Consider the following 20,738-nt stretch of genomic DNA (forward strand, 5'->3'; position numbering starts at 1 on the left):
AGTTAATGACCTGGAAATAACCAAAATAACCTTTATAAGTGGAAAGCCCACCAACCCTTAGAAACAAAAGAATGGTGATTTTATATCATCAAACCTAACAACAAATAAATATGAAGGACCAATTCCCAATAGTACATTTAATCTATTAAGGATAGGGTATGAAGTAGCTACCCAACTCCCAATTGTACAAGATTCAAACACTTCTGACATTTGGGAAGGCAACTTAAATTTACCACATTAAATATATATATATGAAAAAACATATGTAAAAACAATGTAACAATAATGATTTTTGATACCCCCCCTCTGACATACGCCCCCATCATAGAACCATAGATCATTTGCCTCGGGATATAGAGAACCATAAATTTGTTTCCCGTGTATCCTGAGGAAAATGATCTACAAGTCTATGACAGGGACGTAGGGGGGCATATGATAGAGGGGGCATCAGATTATCACGACTCGTATATATGGAAATTCGATGTTCAACTACTATTTGGTAATTTTTGCTAATATAATTTTATGTTGAATGAGCTTGAAATATTAATATATTGAACTATGGGCCAAATCTTATGGCAATTTAATCCCAAGGGATTGGCTTAATGGCAATTTCGGACTAATAAGCGGTTAATGCCCGTAAGTTATGAGTTCAATACCCAATATGAGGATTATTTCCTCAGGGGCCACCCGCGAGAGCACACCCTCACTTACCTGGTGCGTTTGATATACAGACATTACACGTGCCCCAAGATTAGTCCTTGGACAAGACCATGGTCTATGGCGTGTGCAAAGCTCAAATAATGGCCCGGTCTACCGTCTACACGAATACCCGATTATCAAAAAAACATATATGACCCATTTCAAGGGGTGTCACATAATTTAGACTAGACCCTCTTCAATATGAAAACACCATTGATCAAACTCGAAAAAAAAAATTTATTTATTTACCATGATTTTTTTTTATATAAAATCTAGAAGACTATGGTGTTAGATTGACAATATGATAATACATGTGGATCCCATTATACTTTTTAAGATTTGTAATCTAAAAATTACGATTTTTGATCAGTGAATGTGCAGTAGGAGAGAGAAATTTCTCTTATATCACTTACGTTATCATCGCCACATATCAAAATGGTGTTGGGTTATGAGCAAATTTGCTTGACCAAACAATCACTCGAAGTTAATGTATTAAAGCTCATCCTCAATCCAATTCCTTCTTTTTGCCCCAGACTTCCAATTATTCCAAGAAAAAGGGAAAAACATTTAATATTTCAAATCCAAACTTAAGCACTGAAAAATGTTACATCAGCATTTTGCATCATTACATCAACAGATATGTCCAATCTAACACTAACTTAAAGTCATATTACAAAGTGTGTACAGAAGTCCAAACCATAACAACGGTATCTTAGAGAACTGCTATTGGCGCCCCTGACATTTATTTATTATATATATTTGCTAGATTTCTGTTTTGGGTTAGGATTTTATATGAACCTAATCATAATTGTAAATCATTGAAATTACTTGATTTTGGAGTTGAAGTTAGTTGATTTTGGGAAGAAATTAAAAATAATTACTTAATATTTCATTTTTTTTGGTCAAGTTGATTTGGCCGAGCGGCTGGACCACTTTGGATGGACAGGATCAATCATGTGTGTCAACGAACTGGTCCAATTTTTAAAACATTAGGTAGATGTGGGGCACTCAATTGGGCTCACTAGTCCTATGGGGATTTTGGTAGATCTATATTATATATTTATAATATCATAGATAAAAAACTAAGCATTTATCTAGAGAATGATGATTTAATCTCACACCATCATAAGAACATCAAGAAAGAAAAAAGAAAAAAAAAATTGGGAATACATTGAATTTTGCACAAGTTTCATTGTTCAAATCATCGACTGTGTCCCTAACATTTCAGAGCCAGTTCACTAGACTATGAAAGAGACATCAACAAACAAAAATTCCCAATCTAACTCCATCTTATAAATGTACCAAAGATTTTTATCACCATCTTCTTCAATATGCAATTGTTTGTGCTTATCCTCTTTCTTACTAGAATTTTTTCCTTTGAGTTGAGACTCTAGACTAAAGAATGTAACAAATAGAGGTTGGTAGCAATGTTTTGGAATAGAAATTTCTGATCGAGTTGTAAATCTTGCAAGAAAGATGCAAAGATAAAGATTTGAACTAATGGACTTTGGGTAAGTCGAATTCGTTCCACAGGGACAATGAGGATTCAAGGATTCATTCGGATAAAAATGCCAAAACAGAATTTAGAAACAAAAATAGATTAGTGTTAAAAACAAAACAAAACAAAGTTGTAGTAGAAACTAAATTGAAATCTAAACAGAAAATAAAGATTGAAATTCTAAGAGAGAGGGATTAGAGAGGTCAAGTAAACCTTTGCAAGTAATCCATAGTGTAGATAAATTCTGAAATTAACTCAGTCCATGGAGCAAGTCATTGCTCATGGATCGGAAGATGGATCAATTAATTTTTGAAAGAAATTAGAAGCTATTCATGAAAATCCTAATATGATGGAGATTGCCCAATTTATATTCTGATTATTCACATAGCATAGCCATTCTTGAACTTATCTAAGTAATGGCTATCTAAGTTGGATCAGAATTATAAGTTGGATTACCTTAATCAGAATAGAATTTTCAGAATTAAAATATGTAAGCAAGCAAGAATTTAAATCTACACTAGAGGGATTAATTTGCTATGGCTTCCTTCACTTCTCTAATGAGAATTTAGCCAATCATTGCAAGCATTGTAATTGCAGAAAAATAATAAAAGAGAAAAGAGAGAATAGGTGAAGAAGATGAAGATGATGATCGATCCGAATTCTTCTTTTATAGCTCTCCCAACAATTTACAAAGAAAAAGAATTGAGCACTCTTGATGTTCTCACTACACTCAAGAGATCTCTCAATAGAAAATTACAGAAAATTAAAGAGAGAAACAATCAAAAATTGGAGAAGAAGAGAGCAAGGAGAGGGCCCCAAGAGGGGACCCCTTCTTTGAAATCAACCGTCAAATTTATAATGTTCTTATTCGGGTAATCGGGGTGATTTAGCGGATAATTCGATTCAAATGACCCAATCAGTTACAACCACCGAAGCTTCTGTAAAAATCTCGAGGATAAATTCCTCGAAATGACCGCGGCGCGGTCTTGGCTAGCCGCGGCGCGGTGACGTGGCGCCCAAATCGATCGATATTTTTCTAGAAACTTCCTTTCGGCCCGCGTATTGTAACCATAATTGTTATTTCTTTTGTTGGTTTCCGAATGTGCCCTTTTCACCTGAAATTAGTAACAAACTATTGTTAGTCACATTAATTTGGGATTAATAAAATTTATTATTATTTTAAGGGAACTAGTATTTATATGATGGTAATCTCGGTGAAATTACGGTCCCAAAATCGAATAATTGGGATCTTATCACACCCCCAAACCTCAATTTTGCTAGTCCTGAGCAAAACTTAAATCTAAACAACTCCTCTTTCGTGAGGTTCCCGACTGCATTTAGCTTATGCAGTAAGCCCTTAAACCCCTAGGTTACCCCTAGTAGACGAGTTTGACTCGTGAGGGTTTGCAGTGAAAGAATATACCCACAAAATTCTAATATTTTACAAAAATATTAAAATCAAAATCAAAGTATGTAAAGTGAACATAACGACATTCCATAAATCAGTCAAAGGTCATTTATGTTTGAACAAAGTTCTAAGTTTTTATTCCTCATTTTCAGAAAATTTGAAAGATAATTTGAGTGCTTGTGTGATTTTCTGATTTTTTTTTTAAATCAATATCTTTTTAGGAACAAGATTTCACCTCCTAACTGTTAAGAATGGTCGGTTCTACCTAAGTTCTAACTCGAAACTAAGCATCTTGTCTGGGATTGTGAGAGGTGTGGATATTCACTTTAATACCTCTAAGGGGCTTTATCTGTGATATTCCAGTTTACTCACGTTTTTACCATTGACGGCTTTCACCCTACTGCACTATTTGGTCTCATTGGACTCTTTTTTTCATTTTTGCAGTTCTAGCTATCTTTGACATTTTTCTCGTATTTTCTATTTTTTTTAGATTTTATCACACTTCACCATTTTCTGGTATTCTTTTTACAAAAAGTAGATAGCCCTTTTCAAGGTACCCAGTCTAATCCTATGGTTGCTGTCCAAGTAATACTAACTTCAGTTCTGTTTTTCTTCTAACAAGCCAACCAAGGGACAAAGAAGTCATAGTTCACTAGACTAGGTTTTCCCTAACACTCTAGTCAGAAAAGAGGGTCAACTTTTGTTCCATAAAATCTATCTTTCCAAATACTTAATCAGAAGTAAATTTCTAAAGTAATTCTTTCATGATTTTCTTAATGAGGAATAACCAAAAAGAACTTTTGATCAAAAGTTAGAACATGAGCCTGAGATTTGAAATTCATATGTAAAAAATATATACAAAGATTTTGAAGAAAATATTTCGAAAGTGTTGAATATTTTTAAATTTTTTTTTTTTTTGAACATGAAATTAAACTAGCAATGAAATAAACCTGAAACTAAACTACCAATGCAATGCAATTGTGAACTAACCTAATACCCCCAAACCTAAATGACATATTGTCCTCAATATGCAAGCAGTAAGGAAAAATAAAAAGGTTAGATCACACCTGAAACGGATTGGGCATTAATGTGCAAAGTCTTGTTACAACTAATCTGAAAAGAATGAAAGTTATAACAATGATAATTTTCAAAGCAGTTTTTTTTTTCTGCATAAAAGAAATCCTTTCTAAAATAAAAAAAAATACCTAATTAAGAAATTAAGAACATCCTAATCTAAAATTTAAACCTATCTTAATCCGAACATTCAGTAGTCTGTGCCTTTTTCTCCTCAATATAAGCTAACATCTATCTCTGCTACTCAATCAACAATTAGTGACCAGGCTGCAGTCCTAGTGACACTCATTGATTTGGTTTGATAGTGGACTTGAAGATGAAGAGAATGAGAAAGGGATTAAGGTTAGAGGTTTTTTTTTTTTTTTTTTTTTTTTAGAGAAAAATTTTATATCCTAACTACACTACTTATTAAAATAAAAGCACATGGGTTGCCTCCCAAGCAGCGCTAAGTTTAACGTCTTCAGCCGGACCTATCAAAAGGTCTGATATATAGGAATTTTCCCAAAATTCATTTTGACGGACACAACGATCGACTTCCCACCCCAATTGATAGGTAGACAAATTTTGACCATCGTTAGGACTTGGAAATGATTTTTTAAAATGATCAACAACCCTCGTTTGTCCTCAGTTCTTAGTGTCATCACCTTTTCAAAACAAGTTTCAATCATCATATTCCAAAGAGAATGGAAGTTGTAAGACATGAAGGGTCTTTACACTTTTGTGAAATGATGGGCTGGAGAGGATACGAAGTTGATTCAATCATGGTCGGAATTGGTGTGACTAACAAATTAGAATTGGTTGTTAATTCCTCCTGAACAACAATCTCCTCTGATGGCGGATCAATTTGCTTAGCCAAATTTGTACAATCACCTTGCTCATTAGGACTTTGAAACATTGGTTGGCTCTCATGGGTTATCTCATTTGAAAATTGACCATTCTCTCTTTCTTCTATAGGCACAATAAGCTGACCTAGTTGAACTTCCATCGTTGCTTCGGTTGGAATTGTAACCTCATTGGTTTGAATTTGAACTTCAATTGAGACAGGGTTATCAATTGTTGATGGACAATCATCGAAATCTTCAAAAGAGTAGAACTGGTCACTAAGGTTATTTTGAAAGAATGGTAGATTTTCCGGGATTGAGATATCTTCAGTTTTGAATTTATCAAATTTTCCTTCTTCTAAGGATAACGCTAGGTGACTTAGTTGAGTTCCTATGTTGACTAAGGCTTGACCCATATCCCATTGTTGTTGATAATTTAACAACTCTTGTTGATGATTTACCAACATTTGTTGATGGAGCTGTTGTTGTTGGATTAATTGTTGTTGTTGAATTAAGAAGGCAGACATCATAGACTCTAATGACGACGATTGAGGAGAAGACAAATATGAGTGAGTGGATGTTGGCTCAGGCTCTGTAGCTCTGTAATCGGAGAAATGTTGAGAATCATAGGATTGTTGGAAAATTATGGTTGGATTCATCATCGAAGTGTCATGCAAATAAAAATCCTCATGGTTACCAAAATGACTACCCTGAGTGAACTCGTTCTGACACGGTATGGAATTTTGGGGAAACAAATTATCTACGTGGTATGGTTGGTCGAACGAACTGGGTGTCGGCATCCAATACGAGTTTTGAGAATGATGCATATTGGCCTGTGTAGTATGAAGCATGGGCTGACTCGGACAATGCTCGGGAGAATGACCATAATTATCACATAAGCCGCACGAGATCAATGATTTTCTCCTAAACTCCATGACGATATAAATCTGCTCGAGGTTCTGTATCTACTGTAACATATACTATGGACTTGCACAGAAGAGAGGGAGGAATTCACACGTGATCACTGGGTTCCTAAGACTAGACAGCTCCTAACTGGTTCAAAGGATTAATCAAAGCCTCCAACCCAAATCTCTGAAATCGGAACAGCCAGTTTAATCTCCAGAGGAGAGGTGGCGCACAATGCTGAGCAAGGGCACTCTTAGAACACCTCTCGTCTTGAATAGACGTAGTCTATCCCCTGAATTCACGTAGAACTACAGGGCAAGATTGCGCTAGGAACTGTTCACGATCAAGAAGTGCAATTGGTGCAACTTTTGATTAGCTTTGCTTAATGAGCTCGATGGAACCTAGAGTCCAGTCTAATCAAATTTTAATTAATTAATTTGCTGTGAATTTGATTTTCCTATAATGGCAAGATATCGGTAATGAACTCCGATTCTTATCTTATGGTGCCATCCTCGTAAGGGTGCCCTTATTACTAGGTGCAATCCAATGTGTACAGATTAGTCACTCAAAAGCAATACAGAAACTCACTAGCGAGTGATGCGTGAGTGTTTCGAAATTTACCTCCCGTTCTAGACGGGGGATGATCGAGTTGAGTCGACTCGGGCCACCAACACCAAATTTGGTGTACGAACCCGAGGGGCTGAGATAGTTTCGTCCCACTATCGTCCGTCCCTAATTCTATTACAATCCAAGCCCTCTCGGATACAATTAAAATTTAATACAAATTCAAGTACCTAATACAAATTGTTTTCTAAGAAAAAAAAAATATAAATAAAATAAAATGAACAGAGAATTGGAAGTTGCTGTCTTCTTGGTGATAGAACAAATTTAGTGGATAAAAATTTCACGTGTCGCCTTCCGTCAACTTTCGTCGACTTCCGTCGAGTCCTTCACCTGAATAGAACAAAATTATTCAAATCAGAATACTAAGAAAAAAAAATCAATATGACCATTACAATGTCCATGATGTCAGAAACTTGTCTAACAAAAATCAGCAGAAAATGTTGCTACGTCACCGCGGCGCACTAAGTGACAACCGCAGCGCGGTAAAATTTTGATAAAAATCGATTTTTCAAATTGGAAATGGTTTCTGATATCCTGAGGATTGTAATGAAATTTTTTTCAATTTTTTTTCTGTTCGTTTGGCTTTTGTTTCAAGCAAAACACATTCGGTTCTGTTTCGGAAACTATTTCGGATACTTTCCGAATTGAAAAATGAATCAACTCGCTGTCCCCGGCAGCGGCGCCATTTTGATCGATTGTAAAGCTTGCAATAAAGATGCAAAGATAAAGATTTGAACTAAGACTTTGGGCAAGTCGAATTCGTTCCACAGGGACAATGAGGATTCAAGGATTCATTCGGATAAAAATGCCAAAACAGAATTAGAAACAAAAACAGATTAGTTAAAAACAAAACAAAACAAAGTTGTAGTAGAAACTAAATTGAAATCTAAACAGAAAATAAGATTGAAATCTAAGAGAGAGGGATTAGAGAGGTCAAGTAACCTTTGCAAGTAATCCATAGTGTAGATAAATTCTGAAATTAACTCAATCCATGGAGCAAGTCATTGCTCATGGATCGGAAGATGGATCAATTAAATTTTTGAAAGAAATTAGAAGTATTCATGAAAATCCTAATATGATGGAGATTGCCCAATTTATATTCTGATTATTCACATAGCATAGCCATTCTTGAACTTATCTAAGTAATGGCTATAAGTTGGATTAGAATTATAAGTTGGATTACCTTAATCAGAATAGAATTTTCAGAATTAAAATATGTAAGCAAGCAAGAATTTAAATCTACACTAGAGGGATTAATTTGCTATGGCTTCCTTCACTTCTCTAATGAGAATTTAGCCAATCATGCAAGCATTGTAATTGCAGAAAAATAATAAAAGAGAAAAGAGAGAGAATAGGTGAAGAAGATGAAGATGATGATCGATCCGAATTCTTCTTTTATAGCTCTCCCAACAATTTACAAAAAAAAAGAATTGAGCACTCTTGATGTTCTCACTACACTCAAGAGATCTCTCAAAAGAAAATTACAGAAAATTAAAGAAAGAAACAATCAAAAATTGAGAAGAGAAGAGAGCAAGGAGAGGGCCCAAGAGGGGACCCCTTCTTTGAAATCAACCCTCAAATTTATAATGTTCTTATTCGGGTAATCGGGGTGATTTAGCGGATAATTCGATTCAAATGACCCAATCAGTTACAACCACCGAAGCTTCTGTAAAAATCTCGAGGATAAATTCCTCGAAATGACCGCGGCGCGGTCTTGGCTAGCCGCGGCGCGGTGACGTGGCGCCCAAATCGATCGATATTTTTCTAGAAACTTCCTTTCGGCCCGCGTATTGTAACCATAATTGTTATTTCTTTTGTTGGTTTCCGAATGTGCCCTTTTCACCTGAAATTAGTAACAAACTATTGTTAGTCACATTAATTTGGGATTTAATAAAATTTATTATTATTTTAAGGGAACTAGTATTTATATGATGGTAATCTCGGTGAAATTACGGTCCCAAAATCGAATAATTGGGATCTTATCAATTTCAACAATTGGATTTTGTATTTTCAAAATCAGAAGTGTGTATTTTTTTGGCGAGTCATTGACTAGGGTTGGCAATGGGTCGGGTGAGGCCTCTACCAACTCTATACCTGAATTGAAACACACGCATCCATACCTGATTTTTTTCTTGAATTTTAGGATAATTCTCAAATCGAAAATTTTACCCAAGTTTTAAGTAGATAAACCATATTTGATTACTTACCCAATCTTGAGTCACCCAAAATTTTATCCTTTGCCTGAATTATTTTAATTTTAATAATAAAAATTATATAATAAATATCCTAATTGGGGGCGGCTCAAGGGACATATGTAAAAACAATGGTTTTTCAAAATATGGGTTAGAGGTTTTGAATTGAGCTGATTTTTTGCGAGAATGGTCATTATGATGAGAAGATCACCCTTACGAAAAATCAGCTCAATCGGAAACTTCTAAATCCATCAAAAGTGATTTACAAATTATTGAAAAAAATTGGCACAAAATCAACAGTCCACATTCTAAATCACTTTTAATGGGGTTAGAAGTTTCAAATTGGACTGATTTTTTTTTTTTCGGATGATCTTCCCATCATAGAGATCATCCTCACAAAAAATCAGCTCAATCCGAAGCTTCTAACCCATATTTTGAAAATTTATTAATATTACATTGTTTATACATATGTTTTTTCATATGTCCCTTGATCCTGACCCATCCTAATTATTTACATATATTTATATATAGAATATGAAAAATAGGATATGCCGTATATTCATTCCCAAGAGCAGAGTCAGAATTTTATTTTTATTTTTTGTCGTAAGGGCAAACTATAGTTAATGGTAAATTATTTGATGATGAATAATTTTGGGGGAATATTCAAAGATTTTTTGTAAGAAGTCGAAGATAAGGATATTTAGGTCATTTTCATCTAGTCTGTGAGAGAAGGCCTAGTCAAGAGGTAATTTCATCTTTAGAAAAACAGGGTGAGGGGGTGGAGACAAATGGACAGGGAGTGCAGCAATGTAATGAGTTGAAAATAAGGGTATCTCAAAGTTCATTGGGAGTAAGTGTCCCCACTGCTTCCTCGCTTTCTCAAAGTTATGTGGGGATGTGTTCAAATATAACTCTCGAGATTTGAAGGCATAAGAAGAAAAAAAATTTGAGGTTGAAAGATAAAAAAATATGTTACCGTATTCGAGAAATTAATTGGCTGGTCATCCCTCATTCAAATCTTAAAATACCTAATAATAACCTGGTAAGTCGGTTTGAATCATTTTTACATTATTGACGAGTTGGATATCTTTACTTTTCGCATATGTGGCTTATAATCATGTAAAACAATGCATATTTGGATTAGAATATCAAATAATTTTTTAAGGAAGAACCATGGTCTTCACTTTTGTTTTTAGCTTGGAATCTCATCTTCAAAATTGACTCCTAAAGTAGACCAGCTGGACCCAGGACAATAGTGCTCCGCAAGATCCAAATTTCTATTTAACTCCATCTTAGAACCCATGTTTCTAACCTAATTCGATCTTGAAATTATGGGTCAAACCCATAATCCTCACAATTTGAGATTTGCCTTTTACTTTATTTCTTTTTTTTTTCACATTTTATTCAGTGCAAATGGTTCCATGTAATTGTCCTCCCTTCAACATTCCTTGTGAGAGGCCAACAATCAACTTCACTTATGACTCATAATTATATGCAGTACATCATGTTTGTCAAGGGAGTGTATCAATTACATACTGAACCATGTACAAACATATTTACAAATATTGAGCAAAAAGAGGCATTGGAGTTTCCTATTTTCTCCGAACCTAGTGAAAACTAAAGAACAAAACAATTCATTTCATACCGATTCATGATTCAATATATATATGGATTGGTGCTGCCCATAAGTTACCATCGAAATAAATTTCACTGTTTCTATCCTCTTTAGGATAATTGCTTTTTTGCAAGAATGACATCATTTCTGGGCTCAAAGTAACATTGTTCTATTCCAATTTTTTTTTAAAGAAAATAAGTAAACGGTTGACAATAAGTATCTTGGGGTGCTTTTAGCAAAAGATAATTCGGCAATAGAAGTTCTTCATATATATATAGAGTGAAAAAAAATATCCCATTCAATGCAAGTCACAAATTAATAAAATAAATTAATTCTGTACCACTTTGATTATTATCATCAAAATCCATTAATATTTCAATAAAGTTACTCCTCAACATTGTAAAAGACTTTACTTGCTAAGAACACCTCATAATATTAATATTTTTAAATGTAACCACTTTTTAACTTTTTTCACCTAATAGCACATAAAAGTCACTTGCTACATCAAGCATGATGAGAGTAATTTTGTAAATTGGGATGTATTCCCATGTCATACCGGATTCAATCCAATATATCAAATTTGCAATTCCCGATATACTCAAAAGCTTGATCAAGTTTCAAAAGCTCTTCTTCATTGTAAATTTTTTTCATTGAGGTCACATCAGATTTGTTGTTCGCGGCACTCCCTTCAGAATTTGAACTCGCAATTGATTCATTATGGTTGACCTCTTCAATATCTTTAGACCATTTTGCTCCCCCATTCCTTGTAATTGTACATATCACCCATTTTTGAAATATTTCCTAAAACACAAAACATAATAATGTTACAATCCCAAAATAAATAGATAACAAATTTAAGGAGAAATTAATTACCAAAAAAAGTAGATAAAATAGAGAAAATTACCAATAATAAAAAATTAAAATAAAAAAACTAGAAAAAAAAGTGTGAAATTCTTTGGGTTTCTAATAATTTTGATAAGATACGTTACTTTGGGGGTCAATTTATTATGAATATATCTACATGGTAGGCAAAGTGTCATTTTCAAATTTTTTTACCAAATAAAAAATACTTTTTGAAATTACTAAAATACCCCCTTTAATATTTTACTATTACATTGCATTTTTGGGAAGGATATGTTTAAATTTAACTTAGTTTTTTTCCTAGTTGATAAAAAAAAATTAATTTCAATTATAATGAATAGTGCGCTAAAAGCCTAAAATGGGAATCTCACAAATTTCAATAAATTTACTTTTATACCCCCTTTGCTTTAATAGGAGTAAATGGTTTGATTTAAATTATAAAATTAAAAACTTAAACCAACCTTTTTATTTTGATCAAAATTTGAGGGTAAAGTGTACTCATGCATTAACCATGGGGTTTTCTCGTCATTGTCTAGTATGAACACTAGCCTTCGCTTGTGTCCAATCGGCCTTTCTTCTTCATCACGAATATCCTCGCCACTGCCATTAGTTTTCCACGTACCTTTTTTTCCTTTCACAATTCGATTGGGTCTAGAAGAATTTGGCTTGGATCTTTCTTTTTGCACAAAGTAATATTTTATTGTAGTCTTGTCTTTTACATTTTCAAGTCCTGAAAAAAAAATCATAAAATTAATTTATTAAAATATTCATTATTTACTTGAAAGGCAATTGAGAGTTATGGCAAACCCCATGATAATCAAGAACTCTACACTTTACAAAGTTGTGACCTTTCAAATCTTCTTCCATTATACAAATTAGCTCATTCAATGTGTAATTGGAGACTTGTAAGACAAAGAAGAAAAATGGTAACGAGAAAGAAATATACATTCATACCTGGGAGATTCCATGGTAAAAGATCATAGATTTGGCAGTCCATAATGGGGATTGATTCAAGTATTTCTTTGTTTATACCTGGGAGATACCATGGTACGAAGTCGTAGATTTGACCGTCCATAATGGAGCTTGATTCAAGTATTTCTTTATTTATCTTTGCTTGGAGGTAGCACAATAAGTCTGCATCTGTAGGTGAGAATTTGAGGTGTGACATTTTCTCTGTGTGTGTGTGTGTGTGTGTCTCTCTCACTCTCTCAATTGGAAATTGAGTGAAGAGATTAATTTGAGATGAAAATTTTAGAAGAAGCTAGAGCCCCATTTATAAAGACCAAAGATTAAGAAATTGGAAATCAAATCTTATTATTTCATAGTTCAAACTCCAAAACAAAGTTACACTTAAACATGTACATACAAAAATTCCCAATCCAACTCCATCTTATAGGTATATTTCATCTTGACAATGTGTCCAATAAAAAAAAAACTTGAATTTTGCTGTTTTTCTTATTGTGCACCCCCAATCAAAAGTCCTTGTAGGGACTATTTGAGATACCCCATCTTTTCAAACTAATGACATGCCCTTTTTACCTTGTTAACCCCTTAAATATTTTGAATGATTTAGAACCCTTCTATATTTTGGTTAATATTTGTGATACCCCTACTTTATTTCACAAGACCCATATAGCCTTGTTCGCTCAATATTTTGCTGATTTAAATACCCTCAATATTTTGATGAATATTTGAGATATACCGCTTTAGTTTTCAAATTAGTGATACATGCTCTCGTCCCTCCTCAATATTTTGGGTGATTTTGAAACCCTTTACATTTTTGTGAATATTTGAGATACCCCTTTTATTTTCAAATGGTGGTTCATGCCCCCCTCTCATCAATTTCTTGGTCAAAATAAACACTCCAATATATTTAGGTGCATATTTGAGATACCCCTTTTATTTTCAAATGGTGATTTTTTTTTTTTGTTTAGTTTTTTGTTGTAAATCTAGACTTAGTGATTTCTAGGGTCATTGAGCTCATCCAGTGGCATCCAAAAACATGATCCGCCACAGGGATGTAGAGGACAAAATTCTATGAACTTTGTATATATAAAAAAACTTATAATAGGTTATTTTTCACTGTTAAATTTTGATTTTTAAATTTGAAATTTTGGTGGGAGTTCGATAGCCTCCCATTTTCAAAATCTTAGATCAAATCCAAAAGAATTAATTTTTGAATTTTTTTTATATGAGTTTTTCCATAAAATGTAGAGGGATGTGCTATTAGTTTATCCATGATTTTTTTTTTTTTTTTTAAATTTAAACAAAAGCGCTTATTCAATTTAAATATGTTTTTACCCAATCAATATGATTTTTTATTTATTTAAAAAAAGTGTTTATTGAATTCAAATATGTTTATGCCTAATCAATATGATTTTTTTTATTTATTTAAACAGAAGTGCTTATAATTGCGCGAGGGAAAGTAGAGGACAAAAAAATCAATAAAATAAGGGTTAAAAGGGAAGGTTCAACTTTGAGGCTTACGTGGAACACTACTTTTGGGGCAATTTATTATGAATATATCTGCTAAGTAGGCAAAGGGTCATTTACAATTGTTTTTACAAAATAGAAAATACTTTTAGAAATTACTAAAATGCCCCTTTAATATTTTACTATTGCATTGCATTTTTTGGAAGGATATTTTTAAATTTAACTTTTTTTTTTTTTTGTTGGTAAAAAAATTAATTTCCATATGAATGGTGTGCTAAAAGCCTAAAATGAGAATCTCGCAAATTTCAATAAATTTACTTTTATTACCCCCCTTTGCTTTAGTAGGCGTAAATGGTTTGATATAAATTACAAAATTAAAAATTTAAACCAACATTTTCATTTTAATCAAAAATTGAGGGTAGAGTGTATTTGTGCATTAACCATGAGATTTTCTCCTCGTTGTCGCTTATGAACACTAGCCTTTGTTTCTGTCCTATCAATCTTTTTTTTTATTTATCAATAATGTCCTTACCATTACCATTAATTTTCCACGCACCTTATTTTCCTTCCACAATTCGATTGGGTTTAGATGAATTTTTTATCGTCCTTTCTCTTGGGATAAATTAATATTATCCTACACCTTATTATTTTATTAAATTGTTCATTCTTTAATTAAAAAGCAATCGGGAGTTAAAGCAGACCCCCATGACAATCAAGAACTCTACACCTTACAAAGTTGCAACCTCTCAAATCTTCTTTCATTATACAAACTAGCTCACTCAACATATAATTAGAGACTTGTAAGGCAAAAAAGAAAAATAGTAACGAGAAATAAATATACATTCATACCAAGGAGATTTCATAATTACATCGATTTACAAAATTTTAGCATCATTGTAGATACTAGTACATAGATGAACGGAATCTTTTGGAATTAGACCTTCATTTAGTGTAAATAATCAGAACTTAGTCAAAGTGTTGTTGTGAACTTGTCTTGAACCAAACCAACCCAAATCGAACTAAAGTCAATTTGATTCGATTCAATTTTATGGGTTGCCAATAGTCTATAAATTTTAAATAACATTTTTTAATGAAAAAATAAACATAAAATAAATCACTAATCTGTTCATAGAAAATCATTAGTTTATCCATAAAAGATCATTAAACTATGTTCCAACTCCTAAAATAATTCATAATAATTATTTTATATATGTTATTTATTAAAAATCTAAATTACATAAAATTATTAGAAATTTACGGAAGGCTTAAAATATTTTGGTGGCCCCAATAACTCATCGAAAAAACTTATTTCATATTCTGGTCTCCAATGCACTATTTCAAATTCGAAATCTTCAATGGAGGGCATCTCCAAATCACGGTTTTTCAATATTAAAATCTGATCCGAACTCAAAACCTTTTCTTTTTCATTGTAAAAAGTTTCCATGGGCCTCATCAGATTCTTTGTTTCCTTTATCATTAATGTTTGAGCTCACAACTGATCCATTATGGTTGACCACTTCAATCTCTTCAAATCATTTTACGTGCCAATTCCTTATAATTCTACACAACACCAGTTCTTCAAATATCTCCTAAAATACCAAACAAAAAACAAAACAAGAAAAGAAAATTATAAAAAAAATGGTGTAATTCTTCGACTTTCTAATAATTTGAATGAATATTTGGGGTCACTTTATTATGACTATGTCTACATAGTTATTGCAAAAAAGGCTATTTTCATAATCTCTTTTATCAAATAGGAAATGTTATTTGAAATTACTAAAATACCCCTTTAATATTTCTTATAAAATGTTGTACTTCTGGGATGGATATTTTGTAATATAATTTTTTTTTTCTACTTGAAAAAAATATTTATTTTGAATTAAAATAAATTTTGTGCTGGAACAGGAATTTCGCAAAAGTCAACAAACAATACTGTAAATGAAGCTTTCTAAAATTATGCATCAAAATATGTTTTGAAAAAATTTATAGAATAGTCAATCTAAATATCCGACTTAAGTTGTACATAAGTTGTTGATAAAAATGACTATAAATTATGTAGAAAAAATGTAAAATTTACTTTTAAACCTCTTTGATTTAACCAGAGTAAATTAATAATCCTTATTGTAAATTAAATTACAAAAAAAATTTAAAACAACCTCATTATTTTGGTGTAAAGTGTACTTATGCATAATCCATGGGATTTTCTTATTGTACCATAATACTAAGGTTTGTATCTAATACACCTTTTTTCTTGATCCAAAATTTATTTTTTCCATTAGTAGTTTTCCACACGCCTTTGCATCACTACATCAACAGATATTCCCAATCTAACAATCTAACACTAACTTAAAAATAATTACTTGATATTTCATTTTCTTTTTGGTCACCCAACGGCTGGACCACTTTGGATGGTTATGTACAGATAATATGACTTATAGTTATGTACAACAATGCGCATGTGGTGAGTGTACGAAACTTTTTATGTTACCTTACCTTTTGGAATTTTCACTATGAGTTGTAATGCCTTAATGGAATCATCTTCCAAGCACACGTAAGCGGGTCCCACAACATTACAGCCAAACCCAAATTTCAAATATAAGATAAGCTCACAATGCAAAATTTGCCTTCTTTTCTTTATCTTGTCTTTATTTTTTTTCCTCTAGGCTGGAGAGACACAAATGGGACGCATGGGTGACACAAAAGAGTGGTGGCGCACACATAACCATAGATGTTTTTTATTTGTATCTCATGGAAAAGTATCTATGGTTATGTGTGCGCCACCACATCATTATATCCCCAAACGTGGCATATAAGTACCCTCTATTGTAATCGGGGCCTCGTCCTATTTTCCGAAGTCTTGACTATTGATTTGAGGAAAACGTCTAAATGTACCAAAGATTTTTATCACCATCTTCGTCAATATGAAATTGTTTGTGCTCATCCTCTTTCTTAAATGAATTTTTTCCTTTGGGCTGAGACTCTAGACTAAAGAATGTAACAAATAGAGATTGGTGGCAATATTTTGGAATAGACATTTCAATAATTGGATTTTGTATATTCAAAATCAGAATCGTGTATTCTTTTTGCTAGTAATTGACTAGGGCTGGCAATGGGTCGGGTGAGGCCTCTACCGACACTATACCTGAATTGAAACACACGCATCCATACCTGATTTTTTACTTGAATTTAGGGAATTCTCAAATCAAAAAGTTTACCCTAGTTTTAAGTAGATAACCATATCTGATTACTTACCCGATCTTGGGTCACCCAAATTTTTATCCTTTGCCTGAATTTTTTTAATTTTAATAATAAAAATTATATAATAAATATCCTAATTATTTACATATATTTATATATAGAATATGAAAAGTAGGATATGCTGTATATTCATTCCCAAGGGCGGAGCCAGAATTTTATTTTTATTTTTTGTTGTAAGGGCAAACTATAGTTAATGGTACATTATTTGATGATGAATAATTTTGGGGGAATATTCAAAGATATTTTGTAAGAAGTCGAAGATAAGGATATTTAGGTCATTTTCATTTAGTCTGTGAGAGAAGGCCTAGTCAAGAGATAATTTCATCTTTAGAAAAACAGGGTGAGGGGGTGAAGACAAATGGACAGGGAGTGGAGCAATGTAATTAGTTGAAAATAAGGGTATCTCAAAGTTCTATGGGAGTAGGTGTCCCCACTGCTTCCTTTCTTTCTCAAAGTTATGTGGGGATGGTCTTCACTTTTGTTTTTAGCTTGGAACCTCATCTTCAAAGTTGACTCATAAAGTGGAGGCCCAGGGCAATATGGTGCTCCGCTGGGCCCAACTTTCTATATAACTCGATCTTAGAACCCAAGTTTTTAACCTAATTCCATCTTGAAATTATGGGTCAAACCCATAATCCTCACAATTTGAGATTTGCCTTTTTCTTTATTTCTATTCTTTTTCGTATTTTATTTAGTGCAAATGGTTCCTTCCGAGAGGCCAACAATAATCAACTTCACTTATGACTCATAGTTATATGCAGTGCATCATGTTCGTGGAATCAAGCCTATAAACTTTTCTCCAAAAAGAAAGTCGTTTTCTTAGTCCATCAATCTCAAGTTCTTTGAAAATAAAAGTATATTAATCGGCCCGTCCTATTTTCCAAAGTCTTGACTAGTGATTAGTGGAAAATGTTTAAGTGTACTAAAGATTTGTAACACCATCTTCAGCAATATGAAATTGTTTGCTATCTTAGTTTGTGTATCCTCTTGTTTATAAGAGTAATGTCCTTTTGGGCAGATTTAAACAAATATAGGTTGGTGACAATATTTGGGGATCGTATTATTTAGGGGCGGATTTACAATGGGCAGATGTAAACAAATATATTATTAAAAGGAGTTAAATATCATATACAAATGTAGCCAGCCCTATTATAGCTTGTATTCTACGCCCGCACTACATCCTGTGATGTCGGACAATGCAAATTAATCTAGAATGGTGAACCTGAGATCTCGATTAAATTACCAAGAACAAATAAAAACATAAAATAATTTAATAGGAAATTAAATTATGATCCTATGCTAACTTATAATAGGGCTATTTTCAAATATATTAAGTGAAGGAACCTATGGAATATAGATATTCCAATCTGTTATGGTGATTTTTGACATAACCCTCCACATTTTGATCAATATTAGAGATGCCCTGTCTTTCCACATTGTTGACACACTCCTAGACCTAGGTTGTGTATGAAAGACTAACATAAAATAACCTTAATTCCCCTTATCTTCAACCTTAATCAGCTGAAATCTATTGCAATATTTCACACCAGAACTTACTCACATCAATTATTGTAATTAAATATTATTCAAACGTGATTTTCATACAAACTTGATTTAAGCACAAAGAACAGCTTCAGAAGCATATGGTGAGCTACACCTGACTCGGAAGCCACAATAATGCCACGTATTTTGGTTAAATAGTAAAGATGCCAAGTTTGAACATAGTCATGAAAATTGTGTGATCGTTTTGAGAGGAATTTTTAAATACAACAACAAAAAGTACTCCCATGTGAGTAAGAGAAGGATTTTGTAATTAATCATCACGTTCCCATCAACTATCTCAAAAGAAAGACTTCGACGAAAGGTGTCTAAGGGAGTTATCACCTATGTAATGTGTTTGGTTGAGGGTACAGATTGATTCACAAAAGAAAAAGGACTATATAAAGAAAGCCTGTACAAGAATCCCCCTCTATCTTGAGCGTTGGAGTGTGTTTTGCAAGGCCTAGACAGTCGGACTCAAAATAGTGAGACTCTTAATGATTCTGCATCGAAGTTCGTAAGATCAAAAAAAAAAAACAAACAGTCCACTAAATATGGGTATTAAGACTGGGCCCTTGCTCGACTATAGGCCAGGCATGACTGTTTGGGTGAGCTAAACCCATTTGACAATATTATGAGGGATTTTCTTGAAATTTGGTACTTCTATGTTAATCCTAGAAATCAACCCATGCATTTTGATCATGACCATATGCATCACTATGGAATCAAATATTTTTGTTGTTGCATTTAAAAATTAAAATTCCTTCAAAACCTAGAGTGATAGAAATGGGGAATTGATGACTTCAAATAATCTATAACGTACAGTGTTTGGGACAATAGTGACCTAAGACAAATAATATTAACTAGATAATTAATACAAACATAAATTCAAAAGTTCAATTTCAAAATTATACTAATGTAATTGAAATTCAGCATTAATACCATAGAATTAAATCTGAAAAAAAAAGAAAAAAAGTTTGAAAAATCAGAGAGAAAACCAGAGTGTTACCTTCTAGCAAGTCGACATATACATGGATGAAGGACAAAAGATTTATCCTAAACCATAAATCCATGAAATTTGTGGGAAAGAAAAACCCTAGAAATCTTGTTATAAGAATTGTACCTCGTTCGGCCAAGCTTAAAGAGCTACAAAATCTATGATTTGGATGCTCAGAACTTCAAGGAACATTAAAATCTGTCATCGTTTTTCAACATTTAGAGAGAGAGAGAGAGAGATATAATACCTATTAGAAAGGTAGATTTCAGCCATTCATATCGAAACCTTAGATGGAGTGGAGATGAGAAGAAATTGATATACAGAGAGCGACTATTTTCGTGCAAATTTTGGTAGTTTTCGCGCGCTTGGGTTTTGGTTTCTAATTCCTTTTCGTGAGGGTCACAAAAACATGTTCTATAGTGGCACTTATTTTAGCCGCCGCAAAGATTATGTCACTAAAAGCTTGCGTTTTTGTAGTGAATTATTAAATGTAACGAATCACAATCTTTTTAACTTGTAAATATTAAAACAAGAGGTAGTTTTGTTCACAATTAATGCGAGATTTGCCTTCTCTTCTTTATCTTCTCTTTTTTCCTCTAATGCTGGAGACACACAAATGGGGACACAAAAGAGTGGTGGCACACCGATAATCATAAATGCTTTTTTACTTGTATGTCATGGAAAAGTATCTACGGTTACGTGCGCACCACCACATCATCGTATCCCCAAACATAAGATATAAGTATCCTCTTCTATAATCGGGCCCTCATCCTATTTTCCAAAGTCTTGACTATTGATTTGAGGAAAACATTG

The 20,738-nt window shown here is 33.0% G+C and overlaps 1 protein-coding gene across 1 annotated transcript; it reads right to left on the reverse strand.

Moving 5' to 3' along the window:
• Positions 1-11,268: 11,268 nt before the first annotated feature.
• On the reverse strand, positions 11,269-12,887 carry LOC147395870 (NAC domain-containing protein JA2L-like). Its single transcript, XM_086451597.1, has 3 exons — positions 12,653-12,887; positions 12,160-12,428; positions 11,269-11,638 (listed from the first exon to the last, which is right to left on the reverse strand). Exons 1-3 carry the CDS (start codon positions 12,864-12,866, stop codon positions 11,399-11,401), a joined length of 723 nt encoding a protein of 240 aa, XP_086307723.1. The 5' UTR covers positions 12,867-12,887; the 3' UTR covers positions 11,269-11,398.
• Positions 12,888-20,738: the final 7,851 nt, after the last annotated feature.

This window comes from Akebia trifoliata, chromosome 8 (assembly GCF_017979445.1).
Source record: "Akebia trifoliata isolate Shusen 1 chromosome 8, ASM1797944v1, whole genome shotgun sequence".
In the NCBI taxonomy this organism is placed as follows: domain Eukaryota; kingdom Viridiplantae; phylum Streptophyta; class Magnoliopsida; order Ranunculales; family Lardizabalaceae; genus Akebia; species Akebia trifoliata.